Here is an 18035-nt window from a genome sequence, read left to right on the forward strand (position 1 = left end):
TGAAATGCTTTCTTGGCTCTTACAGCTTTCTATTTTCTTAGAACTTTAAAACTTTCACATGAGAGGTTCCCTTCTGAAGGTATATACATATTTTGTTTAAACCCCCTCCTAATCAATATCTCCTGATTGAGAAAATACACAATGACTAGTATAAATTCATACTGTTTTTAAATAATGTGCATGTTAATCACCGTAACATCAGCACACACTGGAAACATACAGCAGTACAGATGTGTACCAGACCAAGCCTGCAGCCATTCCTTGCCAAGGATTTGCAGAGGCGCTGCCTCATTTTGAGGGCCCCCAGAGCCCATGGTGCCCAGGTGGAACCATCACTATTTGGTGGTGTGCTGACAGAGGGCACACAGCACATCTCCCCCATCTTCAGTGCCCTGTGCTTAGCACAGAGTGGCTACAAACTGGGCCATCAATAAATGTTTGTTGAACCAATTTATGTGGCATTAATGTGTTGCCTTTGTGATTGGCTGCTGATGTAAAAGTTGGTGGTTTGAACCTACCCATCAGCTCTGCAGAAGATAGTCTTAGGAAACTGCTTCTGTAAAGACTGCTGTTGTTGGGTACCATCCAGTTGATTCTGACTCAACAGCCACCCCCTGTGACAGTAGAATTGCCTCAGGGTTTTCTGGGCTGTAACGTTTAGTGAAGCAGATCACCAGGTCAGATCACCAAGTTTTTCTCCCACGGAACTGCCACAAGGGCGCCTTTTGTAAAGATTACAGCCAAGAAAACCCTATGGAGCAGTTCTACTCTGTAACACAGAGTCGTCATGAGTCGGGCTGACTTGATGGCAGCTAACAATAACAACATATCACTAAGAGAAATTATAAAGAAAGTAGTCTGTCTCTATGCTCAAGTCATGCAGTAAGCAATATTTGAGTTCCTGTTAGTACGGAGCACTGTACCAGACACAATAAAGGGGTATTAAAAATTAGAAAACAGGCTCTTTTCTCAAAATGTTTGTGTGAGATAATGACTTTTGAAAAGTGTTACATAATGACAGGTTTCTATATTATACAAAAGAAAAGGAATGTGTTAGGCAAAATAATAAATGTTGGAGAGGTTGTGGAGAGACTGGAACACTTATATACTGCTGGTGGGAATGTAAAATGGTATAACCACTTTGAAAATCGATTTGGCACTTCCTTAAAAAACTAGAAATAGAATTACCATAGGATCCAGCAATCTCACTCCTTGGAATATATCCTAGAGAATTAAGAGCCTTTACACAAACAGATATATGCACACCCATGTTCACGCCAGCACTATTTACAATAGAAAAAATATGGAAGCAACCAAGGTTGCCCATCAACGGATGAATGGATAAATTATGGTATATTCACACAATGGAATACTACGCATCAATAAAGAACAACGATGAATCTGTGAAACATTTCACAACATGGAGGAATCTAGAAGGCATTATGCTGAGTGAAATTAGTCAGTTGCAAAAGGACAAATATTGTATAAAACCACTATTATAAGAACTCGAGAAATAGTTCAGAGAAGAAAATATTCTTTGATGGCTATGAGGGGAGGAGGGAGAGGGGTCTTCACTGGTTAGATAGTGGACAGGAATCATTTTGGGTGAAGGGAAGGACAACACAATACAGGCGAGGTCAGCACAACTGGACTAAACTAAAAGCAAAGAAGTTTCCTACATAAACTGAACGCTTCAAAGGCCAGCGCAGCAAGGGTGGGGGCTTGGGGACCATGGTTTCAGGGGACATCTAAGTCCATTGACATAACAAAATGTATTAAGGAAATGTTCTGCATCCCACTTTGGTGAGTGGCGTCTGGGGTCTTAAATGCTAGCAAGCGGCCATCTAAGATGCATCAATTGGTCTCAACCCATCTAGAGCAAAGGAGAATGAAGAACACCAAACACACAAGGTAATTATGAGCCCAAGGGCCAGAAAGCACCACATAAAGCAGAGACTGCATTAGCCTGAGACCAGAAGAACTAGATGGTGCCCGGCTACAACCGATGACAGTCCTGACAGGAAGTGCAACAGAGAGCCCCTGAGGGAGCAGGAGAGTAGAGGGATGCAGACCCCAAATTCTCGTAAAAAGTCCAGACTTAATGGTCTGAGACTAGAAGGACCCCGGAGGTCATGGTCCCCAGACCTTCTGTTAGGCCAAGACAGGAGCCATTCCCAAAGCCAACTCTTCAGACAGGGATTAGACTGGACTACGGGATAGAAAATGATACTAGTGAAGGATGAGCTTCTTGGATCAAGTAGACACATGAGACTATGTGGGCAGCTCCTGTCTAGAGGGGAGATGAGAGAGCAGAGGGGGTCCGACGCTGGCCTAACAGACACAAAAATAGAGTGGAGGGGGAGAGCAATTAGGAGTATATAGCAAGGTGTGTATAAATTTTTGTATGAGAGACTGACTTGATTTGTAAACTTTCACTTAAAACAATAAAAATTAAAAACAAAAAAAGCAATGCGTTAGGGTTGTTTGGTAGGAGAGTGAATGGCTCAATTCTGTTAATGATGAAAGTGACACCATTTCTAGTCATTCATGGACTTCATTGCTGTTAACATCCATAATTTGTAAAATATGTAGCTTTTAAGTTTGATTCTAAAATATAGTTATGCAAGTTCAGTATGCTACCTTTAACAAAATACTAACATCTTTTATCAATCACAATAAAAAATTTTAGTTTTATACCTACACTTTGTAAGTTGTCCTGAGACCCACCTTGGTTGAGTGGTGGTGGAAAGAGAGAAACACCCTCATCTTCAATGTTAGATTTCTTGTTGCGGTTTAAAACTGAAGTGCAGTTGACTCCTTGCTCTATTGCGGCTTCCCTCTGGTCCCACCAAGAGTCTTTGGGGTAGGAAATTCTGTCTTGTGTTACCACCTTTACCTGTCAGCCCTGCTGCTGCACTGCACTTGTATGGATGAGATTTGTCAAGCATAGACTTGAAATGTCTCTTTACTGACTTGAAATGTCTCTTTACTGTTGGGGTCGAGCCATATCCTGTAAAGAATTGAGATTACATGATTTCCCAAATTCCCTTATCTTAGTTGAAATGTATAAGTTAGTTATATATCTGAAGACAAACGTTTTGAAGGAAATATCATAAGGGAATGTGCTCAAAGTCCCTAGTTGAACATTTGCAGAAAACAGAACTTTCGAATTTCTGAGAATCGTTACCACATCGGGGTTAGATTTTTCCACTGCGGGCTTCAGCTGAAGGATTCCTGTTCATGATAATGGAGTATGCATCTCAGGAACCCTGGTGAGGCCGGGCTGTAGGGAGCAGAACCTGGGCTGTCTCATTCAGAGACGCAGCTTCTTGTTGCATCGGCCTTTTCTCCCACACTCTGGTGCTCCTGGTACCCTTTCTGGCTTTTCTCTACCTTGCAGTTTCTGCTTAGAAAAGCGCTATAATATAGTTTTAAAAAGCACTGTCTTTACAGCCAGATCTTGGTTTCAGTCCTTTGTCACATATTAACTGTGGACCCTTGGACAAGTTAGTGAACTTTAGACTTGCTTCCTAACCTGTGAAATGTCCACCTCTCACAAGTAAAATAAAATCAACGGCTGCTGTCTAATTAATTTCCTCATAATCTCTGCTTTATTTCTTCATGGATTCAACTGTACCTTGTGGCACAGTGTTTGAGCTGCTGCGGCTAACTACCTCACTCTCTCGAGGTTTCCTATTTCAAATCCTGACAGAGAATCTGATGGGACCAGCTTATCAAGGCTGTGTCCTCGGTCACAGGCCAATCTGTGGGTTCCCAGGTGTTCCCACCTGCAGAAGGCAGCAGAGGTTCAAATGCTGGGAGGATTGACCTGATCCCTGATATCAGTGCATTATCTACCTCTCTACCCTTGTTGCTGACACCGTTACCAAATGACTTCCCCGACCATCATCTAGGTCTCTTCCTTTTTTACTCCTTAGTTGATATACAGATTCCACGTCTTAAAACCTGGGAAAGCCATCTCTTTCACCATTAGATAAAAGCATGTCAGCCAATGAAGAGGGAAGGCCCTTAGGCAACATTAACAGGCTTTTTGTATCCTTGGTAAAAATCCTCTTATGAAGAGCCTGGTCCTTCTCCCCTGCGCTTCTCTCCAAATTAAGGCCTTCCCAGCTGGGAACAAAGCAATTAAGAGGGACTGCCCTATGGTGGGCGTTTGGTATGTGTTATGGATTGAATTGTGTCCCCCCAAAATGTGTGTTAACTTGGCTAGGCCATGATTCCTAGTATTGTGTGATTGTCCACCATTTTGTCATCTGATGTGATTTTCCTGTGTTGTAAATCCTACTTCTATGATGTTTATGAGGTAGGATTAGAGGCAATTACAGTGAGTAAGGACTCAGTCCAAAGGGTTAGGTTATATCTTGAGTCAGTCTCTTCTGAGATATAAGAGAGAATCAAGTAGACAGGGGAGGGTCCTCATGCCACCAAGAAAGAAGCACCAGAAGCAGACCGCATCCTTTGGACCCAGGGTCCCTGTGTTGAGAGGCTCCCAGAACAGGGGAAGATTGATGACAAAGACCTTCCCCCGGAGCCAACAGAGGGAGAGAGAGAGAGAGCCTTCTCTGGAAGCAGATGCCTTGAATTCAGAATTCTAGCCACCTCAACTGTGAAAGAATAAATTTGTTAAAGCCATTCACTTTTGGTATTTTTGTTACAGCAGCACTAGATAACTAAGTATGGAATGGGAGGCACTATTTGGGTTATAAATTACCCGATCCAATCCCCAACGATCATGGGAATGGTGCAGGACAGGGAAGCATTTTGTTCCATTGTGTATGGGTTACCATGAGTCAGGGATCAACTTGACAGCAGCTAACATCATTTACCCTCCTGAGAATGTCTAAATTATACTCATGTTCTACTCTAACCTTATGGAAGGGCCCTCTGTGACCTTTAGAAGGGGCTGGAGCATCTGTCTCCCCTATTATCTTGCTCTTCAAGGTGCAGCATCCCATAGGATTCTTAATATGTTAGGTTAATGGGGAGACAAACCGAACTAAAGACTCTTAACTCTGACAGGAGCCCCAAGCTCATGTAAAATGATGTAACAGTGATAACTTAGTGCTCTACCATTAATAGTGTTCAAAATCATTACTTCATTTAAGCCTTAATTTTTGAGCTGAGTTATTATTCCCATTTTAAACAGGTGGTGGCTTGTTCAGGATCACATACACGAATCATGTAACTCCATGTCCAGCATTCTCTGGCTCTGACACTGTATGTGAAAAGTACTTTGTATACTCTACCAAAAAAGGACTATCTACATGGCTATTGAAAACTTGCTTGAATACTTTCAGCTTTCCAGTGTGTTTTCTCTTCTGGTAAATTATAGATTAACCAGTGTTTTCCCTTCTATTGTTTCAGATCCTAGCTACCTGATCTTTCTATTAGATTAATCTTTTGGGTCTCATAAATTATTAAAAGCTACATTAACAACCTTGATACCATTTCTTATTTTCCCACCTGACTCTGCAGTAGCCTTCAGTCTCCTTGGCCTCTCCAACACTAGGTAGCATATAGTAAACCTTCTATAGCACAGTTATTTACCACACATTTTCTAAGCGAACACCTACTAGGTGGTAGCAACCAGAGATACAAAGGTAATTAGGACCTGGTGCCTACCCTCAAGTCACTTCACCTAGTAACAGATGACTTGCTACATGGACAGCTATGGTGGAGGTACAGAATGTTTTCCAATCCAATCAAATATGTGCCCATGTATACTTTCAAAAACCCAGTGCCGTTGAGTCAATTCCGACTCATAGCGACCCTATAGGACAGAGTAGAACTGCCCCTTGGAGTTTCCAAGGAGCGCCTGGTGGATTTGAACTGCCAACCCTTTGGTTAGCAGCTGTAGCACTTAACCACTACGTCACCAGGGTTTCCAATGTTTACTTTACCACATCTAAATTGCAGTATACTAACACATGCTTCTTTTCTGTTAAAGCAGGGTCTTTTTTTTATTATCAGTTCCAGAAACACGCTAGCTCCTTCCTATTTACCAAGTTACAACTGGTTCCTCTTCACTAAAGAGACGGTGGTAGCAATTTTGTTTAGCAGTTTGGTTGCTAATTTTAATCAAGGAGCCATCTTTAGGAGAGTCCAGGTTCATGAGCATTTAAATCTGGCCACTCTGATTAACACAGGCTCAAACCTTGTGTGGGACATAACTCCAAGTGGCTCCCGATTCCTAAGATAGTTTCCTTACTTAGATTAGCATTTTAGTAAGTTTTGGAAAGCTGCACTTCTGATTCAATTTTGGAAATGTTTGTTTTACAGCTTTAAATGCTGGTAAGAACTTGAATGTTAAAATAATTGCTGGTTTCTTCACGGGATAAAAGCTGTACTGACCCTGGGTAATTGTAGAAATGACCTGCTGCCCTCAAAAATTCTGCCCTGCACAAAGCCAGAATGAAGTACATCTCCTTGGGAGCTCCCTGACAGTAGGGACCTGTCTTACTCATCACGAAGCTTCCGCTTTGTGGAATAACTAACCCACTTGTAGCACAGTGGCTCGTAATCTTTTCGGACCATGAACCTGAGACTCTGATGAAAGCTGACAACCCTCTCCGTAGAAATATACATTTAGGCACATATATGCCTAGGAGGCTCACTCAATAACAGATCGCAGGTTAAGAACCACTGTTCTGGAGTGGGAAGTGGGCTTGGTTCCTTTTTTCCCACCTGGTGCTGGATATTCTTCCAGGACTGTTGGGCGTGGATAGACTACAAGCTATCTTGATTGCACACCACATCCTGACCTTGTCTTGGCACTGAATGGGGCCTGTAAGTTCTTTGGTAACCTTAGGACTCAAAAGATACAAGGAAACCATAAACGATATTAAAATCACCATTGAGGATTATGGCCTAACTCCCTGGGTGCCTTAAGATACATAAACTCTCATAATGTATCCTAAGGAAAAACAGAAACATATTTTCAATACAATGGCTAGGTTGTACTATATATTACTCACTTTCAACTGCAACAGAGAGTGGAACAGCATTGCTTCTGCCTAACGTCTTGTGATTGAACCTACCTTAAAATATTGTGAGGACCCTTGTTTTTTTTTCTTGTTTATATCCCAGACCTACCACGGAACAGCTGTGTGACCTTGGCCAAGAAGCTACCTCGTGAGGTTGATGTGAATATTAAAGGAGATGCTTCTGCATGTAACATACTGAACACGGTGCTTGGCACACAGAAAGTGCTTGATGAATAACTTCCAATTTTTGAAACATAATTATAGGTGTGCACAGGTGTGTGTGTGTATAGTGAGGGTCTCTGAACTAGTAAGAACTCAGAGTCGACTAAACATCATACCAAATTACTTACCCTTCTGAGCCTCAGCTATAAAATGTAGAGCTCGACTATTTTTATGATTGTTCACTTCAGGTATTGATGTTGGCTGGGGGAACCAGAAACTGAGTGAAATGGGATGGAAAAAGAGATTTCACCAATCCCAAAAGTGGATTTAGGGCTTGAGGAACCTAAGGAAACTCCTACCAAGTGACTGTCCTCCTATCCCTCTTGAGAGCCATTTAATAGAAATGGTGAATGAGTTACATGATGTAAGTTCTTTTAAGGAACATGTTTCCACTTCCTTAAAGCAAATTATCCTGAAAGAAGTCACATGTACAATGTAAAAGAATCTTACGTACTGTAAAAAGGGAAATGTATATATATAATAGGACTATGGTCTGGGAAAATAAAAGTTTGCTTTATTTTAAAACAGTAGCTTCCTTATATTGGAACATTGGCCAAAATTCAATACTGATAAAAATATAAATTGCTTAGGAGGTCAGAATATTATCACGTGAACTGTCTAAACTTCTTTTTAAAGGCAGAATTTTTAAACCATATAAGACAAACAGAAAGAATGTATATCAACCACATGTATAAAATAAGCCACAGTTCAAATTTAAGCTGGATAACCAAACCATGTCAGTTACCTCAACTAATTTGTGTTATTAAGAGAATGTTGTGCATATTTTCGATAACTTAAAAGTGAATGTTTATCTACTCTTCCCATCTTTTAAATCCCACAGGAAGTATAATATTTTTTTCTAGATTTAAATAATAAATCAAAATATTTACTCATGGTAGGAGATTCTGGTATTAACTGTGGCTGAATTTATCAGAAATAGAAAACCATGAAGATTTATTATGCATCTAAAAATTTTCACAGAAGCAATTCCTTAGAAGTCTTAGATGAGAAGGGCAGCTCTCCACTTTCCAACAGTATCTAAGGTTTATACCACATAATGTAATTGAACAGAACAGCATTCTGACCAGTGATAAACAATTTATAGGACATTCTTTCACCTATTCAATAATGTTTCATTACGAAGCTAATATTTTGACCAATATTAAAATTTTAAAACTCCATTATGTGCTGACATTTCCAAAAGTGTTATTAACTTGGAACAAGTCTCCTTTATGAAGCCATTTATTAAACTGCAAGAAAAGAAGATGGTATATTCTGGTTTTTATTGACAAAGGATTTAGTTCACTAATTTGATTCCTCACCATTTGACAACTATATTTCCTTCCTTAGTGCGATCACACTGAGGCAAAAGCAACTCTCCTGGTCCTCTACTTCCCTTAAAAAAAAACCATTGTGGAATTTCATCAGTGAACATCATCTTGTCCCTACTCAAACCCCACCTCCAAGGAAAAGGTGAGAGAGAATCTAAGATATAAGTCCCGTTCGAGGCAAGAAGATTCCCATCTCAAATTGAATATTTCACTGCAACAACTTACGCTACACCAGCTGTTCCATCATTGTATCATAAATTATCACTGGACACAAATGAATATAACAACAGTACCCTCACTGCCGTCATCACTAATTTAACTAAACTTTTATATCCAAACATATGCATATAAAACATTTGTACAGATAAATTAGTGTTTGGGAATTTAAAACCTCACAATAACACCCACAAGTGTCCCTTCTATGTTCTGAAACCCATACAACTGTTTTCAAGACTAATACCCCGAACATGCCAACTATACGTTACAAACATGTCAGAATACACCTGTTATAGATAGTTCTAGAACTGACCACCTTATAAAAAGCAAAAAACAAAAACTCAGTGCTTTTGTTATTGCTTAATCCTCTATTTAGATTTAAAAGGAGGTCACTGAATGCTAAAGTCAGGTATTTACTAAATAGTGTTGATTTCTACTAGCCAGCTTAGCCCTAGTAAACCAGCAGCTGAATGAGGATAGTCTTTCTCAGCTCACTGTCTATTTAAGAACTGGCAACATTTTCAACTAAAGTCTTCATTTTTCCTGTAGGCTTCAACATGTGTGGTCCAAACTGGAAAAGAAACAAACAAAACATATGAATAAAGATACTGATTCACATAACAATAATATGCTTTCATCTCCTCCCCTGAAATCATGGATCAGAGGGGTGGGTATTCTTGCATGGAAAAGCAAGCAGTGATTGGTAACATCAACACCTTTATGAACTGACAGATCTGTATAAACACATGACATTATCAACACAGTGAAAGGCAAAAGCCCACGTGAAGGCTAGTGAAGGCGATTCTGACTCACAGCAACCCTATAGGACATAACAGCACTGCCCCCATAGGGTTTCCCGGCTGTAAGTCTTTATGGAAGGAGACTGCCACATCTTCCTCCTGCGGAAGGGCTGGTGGGTTCGAACCGCTGACCTTTTGGTTAGCAGCCAAGCACTTAGCCACTGAACACCAGGGCTTCTTCATTGAAAGGCAAAGAGGTAACCAAATTACTTCCTAGAAAACCACAATCATATTAGCAATACACTAGGTTAGCCTAATTTTACCTTTCTGAATAAAAAAAGGAAGTACATAGTTTCTTTTCCAATCTCTAAGGAGTTTCAATGGTGCTGGAATTTGAGATCCCTGCCTCTCTGGAATAGATAAGCACATGTGCCCTGTGGTAGTAATTTGGATAAAGCAAACCTCTAAATTAGGATTTGAGAGGTTTTTTTTTTTTTTTATGCAATCTACTAAATCTTCAACTATGATATCGCACATATCCTTCAAGGCCCAGGACATATCTCACTCTCTTCAGAAAGCTTTCAGAGTGTGTCCTGAGAGAAACTGATCTTTCTTTAGTTTGAATTTCTACATCATGATACATTTGGCCCTCAGATATAAATTTTATCATAATGCATTTCATTTCATTATATTTAAATATAACAAGGTGTGGAAAATTTAACATTGGAGATTGCTAAGCAGTGTGATCAAGGGCTAATTTTTGTTTTCTTCTTTGTACTTTTCTGTAAGTTCCAAACTGCTACTATAAACAACTATTATTTTATATTCTATAAGTAGGAAAAAAAAACTTAAGTGCTAAACAAAGATGCCATCTTTTATCCAGCTAGCTGTGATCTACTTTTTGGCAGGGACTAAATCTCATATCACACACCCTCTGGTTCTCCCAGGGGACACAGTGGAATATCTCGAGAAATGTAGTCGTCTAGTGGTTGGGTCACTGCTGTGCTGTAGCAAGACAGAACTCTGCGCTAATACTCACCAACGCCGTTTCGGAGGTGGCCTCTGACTCAGACCTCGGAATTACTTTCTCAACCTCGCTTCGATACCGAAATGCAAACTTCTTTTTCAGAGCCTCTGCGATGAGGGCGGCAGGGTCAGTAGTGTCCGCGGGCTTGGGCCTGGCATCTTGCTCAGACCTGAGATAAGTGAACAGAAACCAAGGGCACGTTTCAGTACACTGGCATCCCTCAGGGGGTGCTCTGTCTGCCCTTCCAGGCCTCACAGCACCTTGCAAGCATCAGGACACGCCAGAAAGATAGTCTGCTATGCTAACAGCAGTGAGATGAAACCTTGGGTTTAGGTTCCACAAAAGCACACAAAAGTGCCCAATTCATAGCCACTCAATGCATCTCAAGAGCACGTACGATTTCATTCTTCTCAGAGTACCCAGGGACTAGCATAAAACCTAAAAAGTCAAACCGCTGCCATTGAGTCGATTCCGACTAATTGTGACCCTACGGTAGGTACATAATATATCTCTATCGAATGAATGACTGAGCAATAATACTAGGCTTTCTACGAAAGGGCTGATATTTAAGTAAGATGAGGGAAAATTAAAAAAAAAAAATCTGGAGCTGTTTATTCTGCTAATCTCTTAGCTACTGCAACGCATCTGTTTTAACTAAAAACTTAAAGAACTGTTCATGGTAGGCATTTCATAAAACAGTTTCTCAAGAAGCCTCGTAGTTTATGTTATAAGATATAAAACAATGAGGAAAGTGAGAAAGAAGGGAAATGTGTCCTCACCTCTTCACTGACCGAAGTTTTACACTATTCATGTCTTTAAGAATTTCTAGCATATTTGGCATGTCAGGTTTCTTTGGACTGTTTTTAACCAAAATCTTCCCAGCATTGGCTTTTTGCGCTCTTCGCTCTTTAATCAGGTCAATGGCAGATCTGCTTTGGTGGAGCCCTGCTGAAGGGAGCGGAGGAGGGGGCGGCGGTGGAGGAGGTGGAGGTGGTGGGACAGAGGGTAGGGCCACGGTAACAGACGTGGCAGAGTCTGAGTCGCCTACAGAAGTAAGGAAAAATACATTTAGTCCTTTGGCAATATACAAACACCAGTTTTTAAAAGCAAAATATGTTAAGGACTTCTGTATAACTGAAGACAATGTCCTGAAGAAGAATCTCAGTTATGTAAGTAGAAGGGCAGTTTCAGTTACTTCGTTAGAAACGCCTGAGTCTCGGTTACTCCGTCACTCGATCCAACTCTCAGCAGATGGAAAAGTTCCACTGAACTCAACAGGAGAGTTTTTCTAATACTGAATGTTTGACTGGGGCACGGTTTGTAAGTACTTTCAGCAGAAGTACAGAACAGTCTATACTTCGTAAATATCCCTACTGTCAATAAATACAGCTTGACATTCAGTACTACTGAACGATTTGAAAAACCTAAGATTCATTTTCAGTATACTTTACATACAAGATTTATTAAGCATTAAAAGCCTGCACTGACTAGAATGTTTTTAAATGAAAAAGTTTTAGATTTATTGTTGAACAAATTTCTGGAGGAAAAAGGAGTATTATACTTAATTTCCAAAAAAAGTAGTTAAGAGGTAATTAAAAAAAAGAACTATGTGGTTATGGAATAAACTACCCACCAACCCACTGCCGTCAAGTCGATTTCGACTCGTTAAGGAATAAGGACCTAAAATTCACCCTTCTGCATAACTGAAGGTTAGAGTTATTTGTTGGGTGAACGATATTGGCTGGGGGGAGGGGTGGATCTTGATGCAAAAACAGTTTCATTCAAATATTTAGATTATAAATAGAACATCTAACTCCAAAACTACCTTCCTGCTTATGGCAGTTTTCCTGGTCTGCCAGAAGAGGGGGGTACAGGAAAAGAAAAATGCAATCTAAAGTTTAAGAAAAAGGGCTTTAGGTTTTTAAAAAGTTCTATGTTGTTCAGATTTCGTTCAGGTAACACCTCCACATGGTGCACTCCCCTCTCTGCCCATCTCTGCTACATCCGGGCCGGACGAGGTTTCAGGGTGGATTAAGTTACGCTCCAGAAGCAAAGAGGCGCAGAGGCAGGGTAGCTGTCCTTATCCCTTAGACAGACTGGTGGTGAACACCGAGTCCAGCCAGGACTCAGGAACAACAGGAAGAGCCACCACCACGCGCCAGCAGGTTAGTAGGCTAGAATTTCCAGCTGTGGTTCTTCTCCAAAGGGACAATGCCCCACTAATAACGGCGACAATCTTGGACCGGCCGTCAGAAGACCTGAATTCGGTTTCTACTCTGGGCAAGAGGGAGAAAAATGACCATTACATAGCTACTATGTGCTAGAAGCATCTGACACAATTCCCACATTTAATCTCATAATAGGCCAGTAACATAGGTACTGTTATCTCCACTTTCAAGATGGAAAGGGAGGCAGAAAGGCCAAGGTAACCTGCCTCAGGGAATGTAGATGAGTAAACAGCATTCAACCCCAGTATGTTTGCTGAGGGCGGAAACCCAGGCTGCGTTCACTACATCGCAGTTTTGGGATTGCCTCACGTCTGTTCTGACTGGTGCCATTATCACAGACAACTAAGTTTTCTATAAGAAAGGAAATCACTTACAGCAGTACCAATTCAACTGTATGAATTTCAATGCTTTCCAAATATATTTTCTAGCCATACTCTAGTGTCAGGATCGTTCAAAACAAACAAATACATTTACACTTGACTGGGCTCTGTACCAGACTATGCAAAAGGGGACTGACAGTTGGTTTACTAACGCTCCCAATAGTTGCTACATATTAATGAATTTTAAAATAAGTGATGTTCTCCTAATTCTCGGTCTGCCTGTGAAAGCAAGTGGATGCAGGACGTGCACACCTGCGGTGAGAGTTTGCTGCTCCTGCAGGGTCACGATTTTGGCGATCTGGGCTCGCAGAACTGCAAGCTCACTTTCCAGAGCAGAGATCTTCCGCAGGGCTTCCTCATTGGCCAGCGCCACAGTCCTCGGCAGAGCCTCTTCCTGAGACGGGTTTGGTAAGGAGACCTGCCTGCTTGGAGGATTCTCAAAAAGAGGAAGGTCCTCCTGAAGGGGCTGTCTGGACCTGACTTCTGTCCTGCGAGAAGACATAAAGGTACAAAAGGTGGGCTGTCATAGGCCCCATGAGGGGACATGAAAAACCATCACTGCCAGTTCACAGAGTATCAGAACACAATGCCTAGGATCACCTTTTCAGGTGACCTTACTTAAATCCCCTCCTACAAGTTTCAAATCAACAAAGCACTTGCCAACCTTATTTAGACACCACATCTGGGGTTCTTACTGCCATCATCTTTCTCAATCTTAGCCGCTATATAAGCCAACGAGCCAGCAATATCAGGAGGCATCACAGAGTCCAACAATGTTTTTGCTAAATTCATGTTTTCTTTTGAGGTAAGGAGAAGAAACTTTTAATGCTCTTAAAATACAGCAAACTACCTACAAGTAGTCCCCGACCTATGGCGTATCCCAGCTGCAAGGAACCGCATTTAGGACCATGTTTTTTTTTTTTTTTTTGGTAGCTCTTGTTAGTAACATGTACTACATACAATGTCATGGTGCATAATTTGCCGACGTTGACATTCTCAGGTGTTAACCTGCAGATGTCAAAGATCAGATTTATAAAGATACTGAGAATAAAATGCAATCATAATGAAAATTTAAAAATATTTGACTTATGTCAGGATGGAAGGAAGGACAAAGGAGAGAAAGGAAGGGAAGAAAGGGAAGGGAGAGGGAAGGAGGAAGGAAGAAAGGAAGGGAGGAAACCCTTACTCAGGGCAGCAATATGCACAGCTAAAGGACACTTCCCAGTTTTCCTTGTAGTTTTGCACACCTGTGTGACTGATTTTTGGCTAACAAGACGCAGGCAAAATGTCAGCGAGCCAGACAATCTAGTAAGGCTGCTTTAAAGGGAGGCAACTCCATGGAAAAGGAAGTCCTATCATCTCCAGCCCCACTCTTCCTCCTGCTGAGTGCCTTCAGTGACTGCGACGTGAGGACTGGACTCCGTTGTCAGAGGCCCAGAGCTAACCTCCAGTATGGAAGCCCACACCGAGGCTGGCAGAGGGGCTGGCTAGGTCCCTACACTACGGAGCCACTATAAGCTCTAAACCATCTACCCTTGGATGTCTTTGAGAAAGAAAAAACTACTTTGAAAGGAAAAATAAACTTCCATCTTGTTTAAGCCACAATTATTTTGGACTCTCAATTATGTGCAGTCAAACTTAATCCTAACCGTTAGGACATTCGACTACATTAAATTCTCTTTCAGTTTTCCTTTAACTGTTGTTAGTTGTCATCTAGCTCATTCCAACTCACAGCAATCCCATGTTGGTATTTTATTTTTGCTTAAGAGTTGTGATAATTCTTCATTGTTTTGACTCTATTTTGAATGCAGGTGTTTTTCTTCATATCTAATTCCATTTATGCCCTTGTTAATTAAACTATCATATACAGAGGATGTCTGCATTTTTTTTTTTTTTTTGCCTATAGCCCTTTTTAAACAAAAAGATTTGGAGAATAAATGTCCTGGCTTTTACCTTGCCCTGGCATGGATAGTAGCCATAATCCCAACTTTATTTAATTTGGAGTATTTGTGCGATAGGGAAATATGTTTGGCTTGCGAAGACCCAATTACTATTCCCTTTCTAGGCCCCACACTGACCAGACAGAGCTGATGGTATTTCTAAAAACTGTGAAAACAGCAAACGCAGATAACGGCGAGGCTAAAGCAGACTATGTGGAACACTCGGCCACCGCTGGTGGGAACGTTACATGGCACAGCCACTCGGGGAACTAGTAGGTCAGTTTCTTAAAAAACAACAAGTGCACTCGTGGGCATTTATTCCAGAGACACAAGGTTGAAATTTGCTAGTTCTCTGATTTACCTAGCCTCTAAGTACTTGACACTGATGACTAGTTTACTTCTCTTCCATGAAACCTTCTCCTCCTTTTGCTTCCACGACCACCTTCTGCTGGTTTTCCTGCCTCTTGAGCTGTTTCTTTGGGAGGCTCTTTTCTTTTCCTTACAACTCCCAAATGCTGGCTTCATCAAGGATGTAAATGCTCTTTATGTTCTACATATGCTCCTTGGGCACCTCCCTATCAGCCGTTCTATCTACACGTGTCAGTATCTATCCACATAAACTGTTTCTAGTCTAGATCAGTGTGAATGTCCCATAAGCCAAAACCCACTGCTGTCAAGTTCATTTGGACTCATAGGGACCCTACAGGGCAGAGTAGAACTGCCCAATAGAGTTCCCAAGGCTGTAATCTTTACAGAAGCAGACTGCCGCAGCTCTCTCCCTAGGAACAGCTGGGGGGTTCAAACCGCTGACTGATTGGTTAGTAATCAAGTGCTTAACCATTGTGCCACCAGGGCTCCTTGATGTTCCATAGGAAACTCAAATACAGCATGTTCGAAGCGGAACTATTTCCTTCTATATCCACCAAAAAAAAACCCTAAGTATTCCTATATTCCTACGAATTATTCTACCATCTTCATAATTATCCTAGACCAAAACGTGGGAGTTAACCCAGAATTTTCCTTTACCTTACCTCCCATATGTAATAAGATTCTAAGTTCTTTTAATTCTTTTGAGTACCTCCTGACTCTGCCCCTCTTCTCTAGCTCTGCTGCCAGCTGCTTAATTTAATCAAACTCTGGTCATCTATTACCTGGTCTAGTTCAACAGTCACCTTCTGATTCCCCTTTTCTCCTCCAAGTCCTGCTCCCTTCTATTCTTCATGATGTTTACAGGGAAATCTTACTAAAACACAAATATGATCATATTACTTCAATGGTTCCACATTACTTTCAGGAAAAAGTCTAAATGTCCTAGTATAACACGTACTACCTTTAAATCTCTACCTACCTTGCACCTTCATCTCCCACAGCTTCCCCTTCTTCTGATACTGTCTAGCCTCAATGAGACATTTGGAATTTCCTCAACTAGTTATGTTGTCTCATAACTGGTACCTTTAAATAAGTTCACTTTTCTTGGAATACAACCTTCCCATTTGATTGGCTCCTATTAATCCTTCATCAGGCAGCTCTAGCACCCAATCCTCTAAGAAGCCTCGCTGAATCTCTCTAGTCCCACAGTGGCCCTGTGCATTTACTTGTTAGACTGTACAGTATCAATAATATCAATTTCCTTTTTAAGCTCCTCTAGAAAACCAAGTCAGAATCAACCTGACGGCAATGGGTTTGGCTTTTGGTTTAGCATACCAAGTGTCCTTGGAAAGCAGGGATTGTGAGTTAATTTTATCTCTGTATCCTTCACGCCTAATAAGAATGAAGAGTGTATGTTGAATGTTTACTAGATTGAATGTGTAGTCAATACTTTATTCAGGCTCTTTCAAGTAAATGGATGCTCCTCCCTAACCCGTACACATTGTTTCCTTTGAATCACAATTCATCTTGACTCACAATTTTTAGGAAACATTGTCCAATGATTACACAAATTCTTTTTTTTTTTTAATAACTTTTATTAAGCTTCAAGTGAACGTTTACAAATCCAATCTGTCTGTCACATATAAGTTTACATACATCTCACTCCCTACTCCCACTTGCTCTCCCCCTCTTGAGTCAGCCCTTTCAGTCTCTCCTTTCTTGACAATTTTGCCGGCTTCCCTCTCTCCCTATCCTCCCATCCCCCCTCCAGACAAGAGTTGCCAACACAATCTCAAGTGTCCACCTGATATAATTAGCTCACTCTTCGTCAGCGTCTCTCTCCCACCCGCTGACCAGTCCCTTTCATTTCTGATGAGTTGTCTTCGGGGATGGTTCCTGTCCTGTGTCAACTGAAGGTCTGGGGAGCATGGCCGCCGGGATTCCTCCAGTCTCAGTCAGACCATTAAGTTTGGTCTTTTTATGAGAATTTGGGGTCTGTATCCCACTGATCTCCTGCTCCCTCAGGGGTCCTCTGCTGTGCTGCCTGTCAGGGCAGTCATCGATTGTGGCCGGGCACCAACTAGTTCTTCTGGTCTCAGGATGATGTAGGTCTCTGGTTCATGTGGCCCTTTCTGTCTCTTGGGCTCTTAGTTGTCGTGTGGCCTTGGTGTTCTTCATTTTCCTTTGCTCCAGGTGGGTTGAGACCAATTGCTGCATCTTAGATGGCCGCTTGTTAGCATTTAAGACCCCAGACGCCACATTTCAAAGTGGGATGCAGAATGATTTCATAATAGAATTATTTTGCCAATTGACTTAGAAGTCCCCGCAAACCGTGTTCCCCAGACCCCCGCACTTGCTCCGCTGACCTTTGAAACATTCATTTTATCCCGGAAACTTCTTTGTTTTTGGTCCAGTCCAATTGAGCTGACCTCCCATGTATTGAGTGTTGTCTTTCCCTTCACCTAAAGCAGTTCTTATCTACTGATTAATCAATAAAAAACCCTCTCCCACCCTCCCTTCCTCCCCCCTTCGTAACCACAAAAGTATGTGTTCTTCTCAGGTTTACTATTTCTCAAGA

General features: G+C 41.3%; 1 protein-coding gene across 1 annotated transcript in view; it reads right to left on the bottom strand.

Moving 5' to 3' along the window:
• Positions 1 to 434: 434 nt before the first annotated feature.
• The window catches only part of MTFR1 (mitochondrial fission regulator 1), an 80997-nt gene continuing 63396 nt past the window's right edge, over positions 435 to 18035 (bottom strand). Inside the window, exons 5-8 of the mRNA XM_049854116.1 lie at positions 13401 to 13636; positions 11320 to 11584; positions 10553 to 10709; positions 435 to 9344 (exon numbers count right to left, since the gene is read on the bottom strand). Of these exons, the coding sequence (XP_049710073.1) occupies positions 9276 to 9344; positions 10553 to 10709; positions 11320 to 11584; positions 13401 to 13636 (727 nt within the window). The 3' untranslated portion in view covers positions 435 to 9275. The remainder of the gene's footprint in view (positions 9345 to 10552; positions 10710 to 11319; positions 11585 to 13400; positions 13637 to 18035) is intronic.

Source organism: Elephas maximus, chromosome 15 (assembly GCF_024166365.1).
Source record: "Elephas maximus indicus isolate mEleMax1 chromosome 15, mEleMax1 primary haplotype, whole genome shotgun sequence".
Taxonomy (NCBI): Eukaryota; Metazoa; Chordata; class Mammalia; order Proboscidea; family Elephantidae; genus Elephas; species Elephas maximus.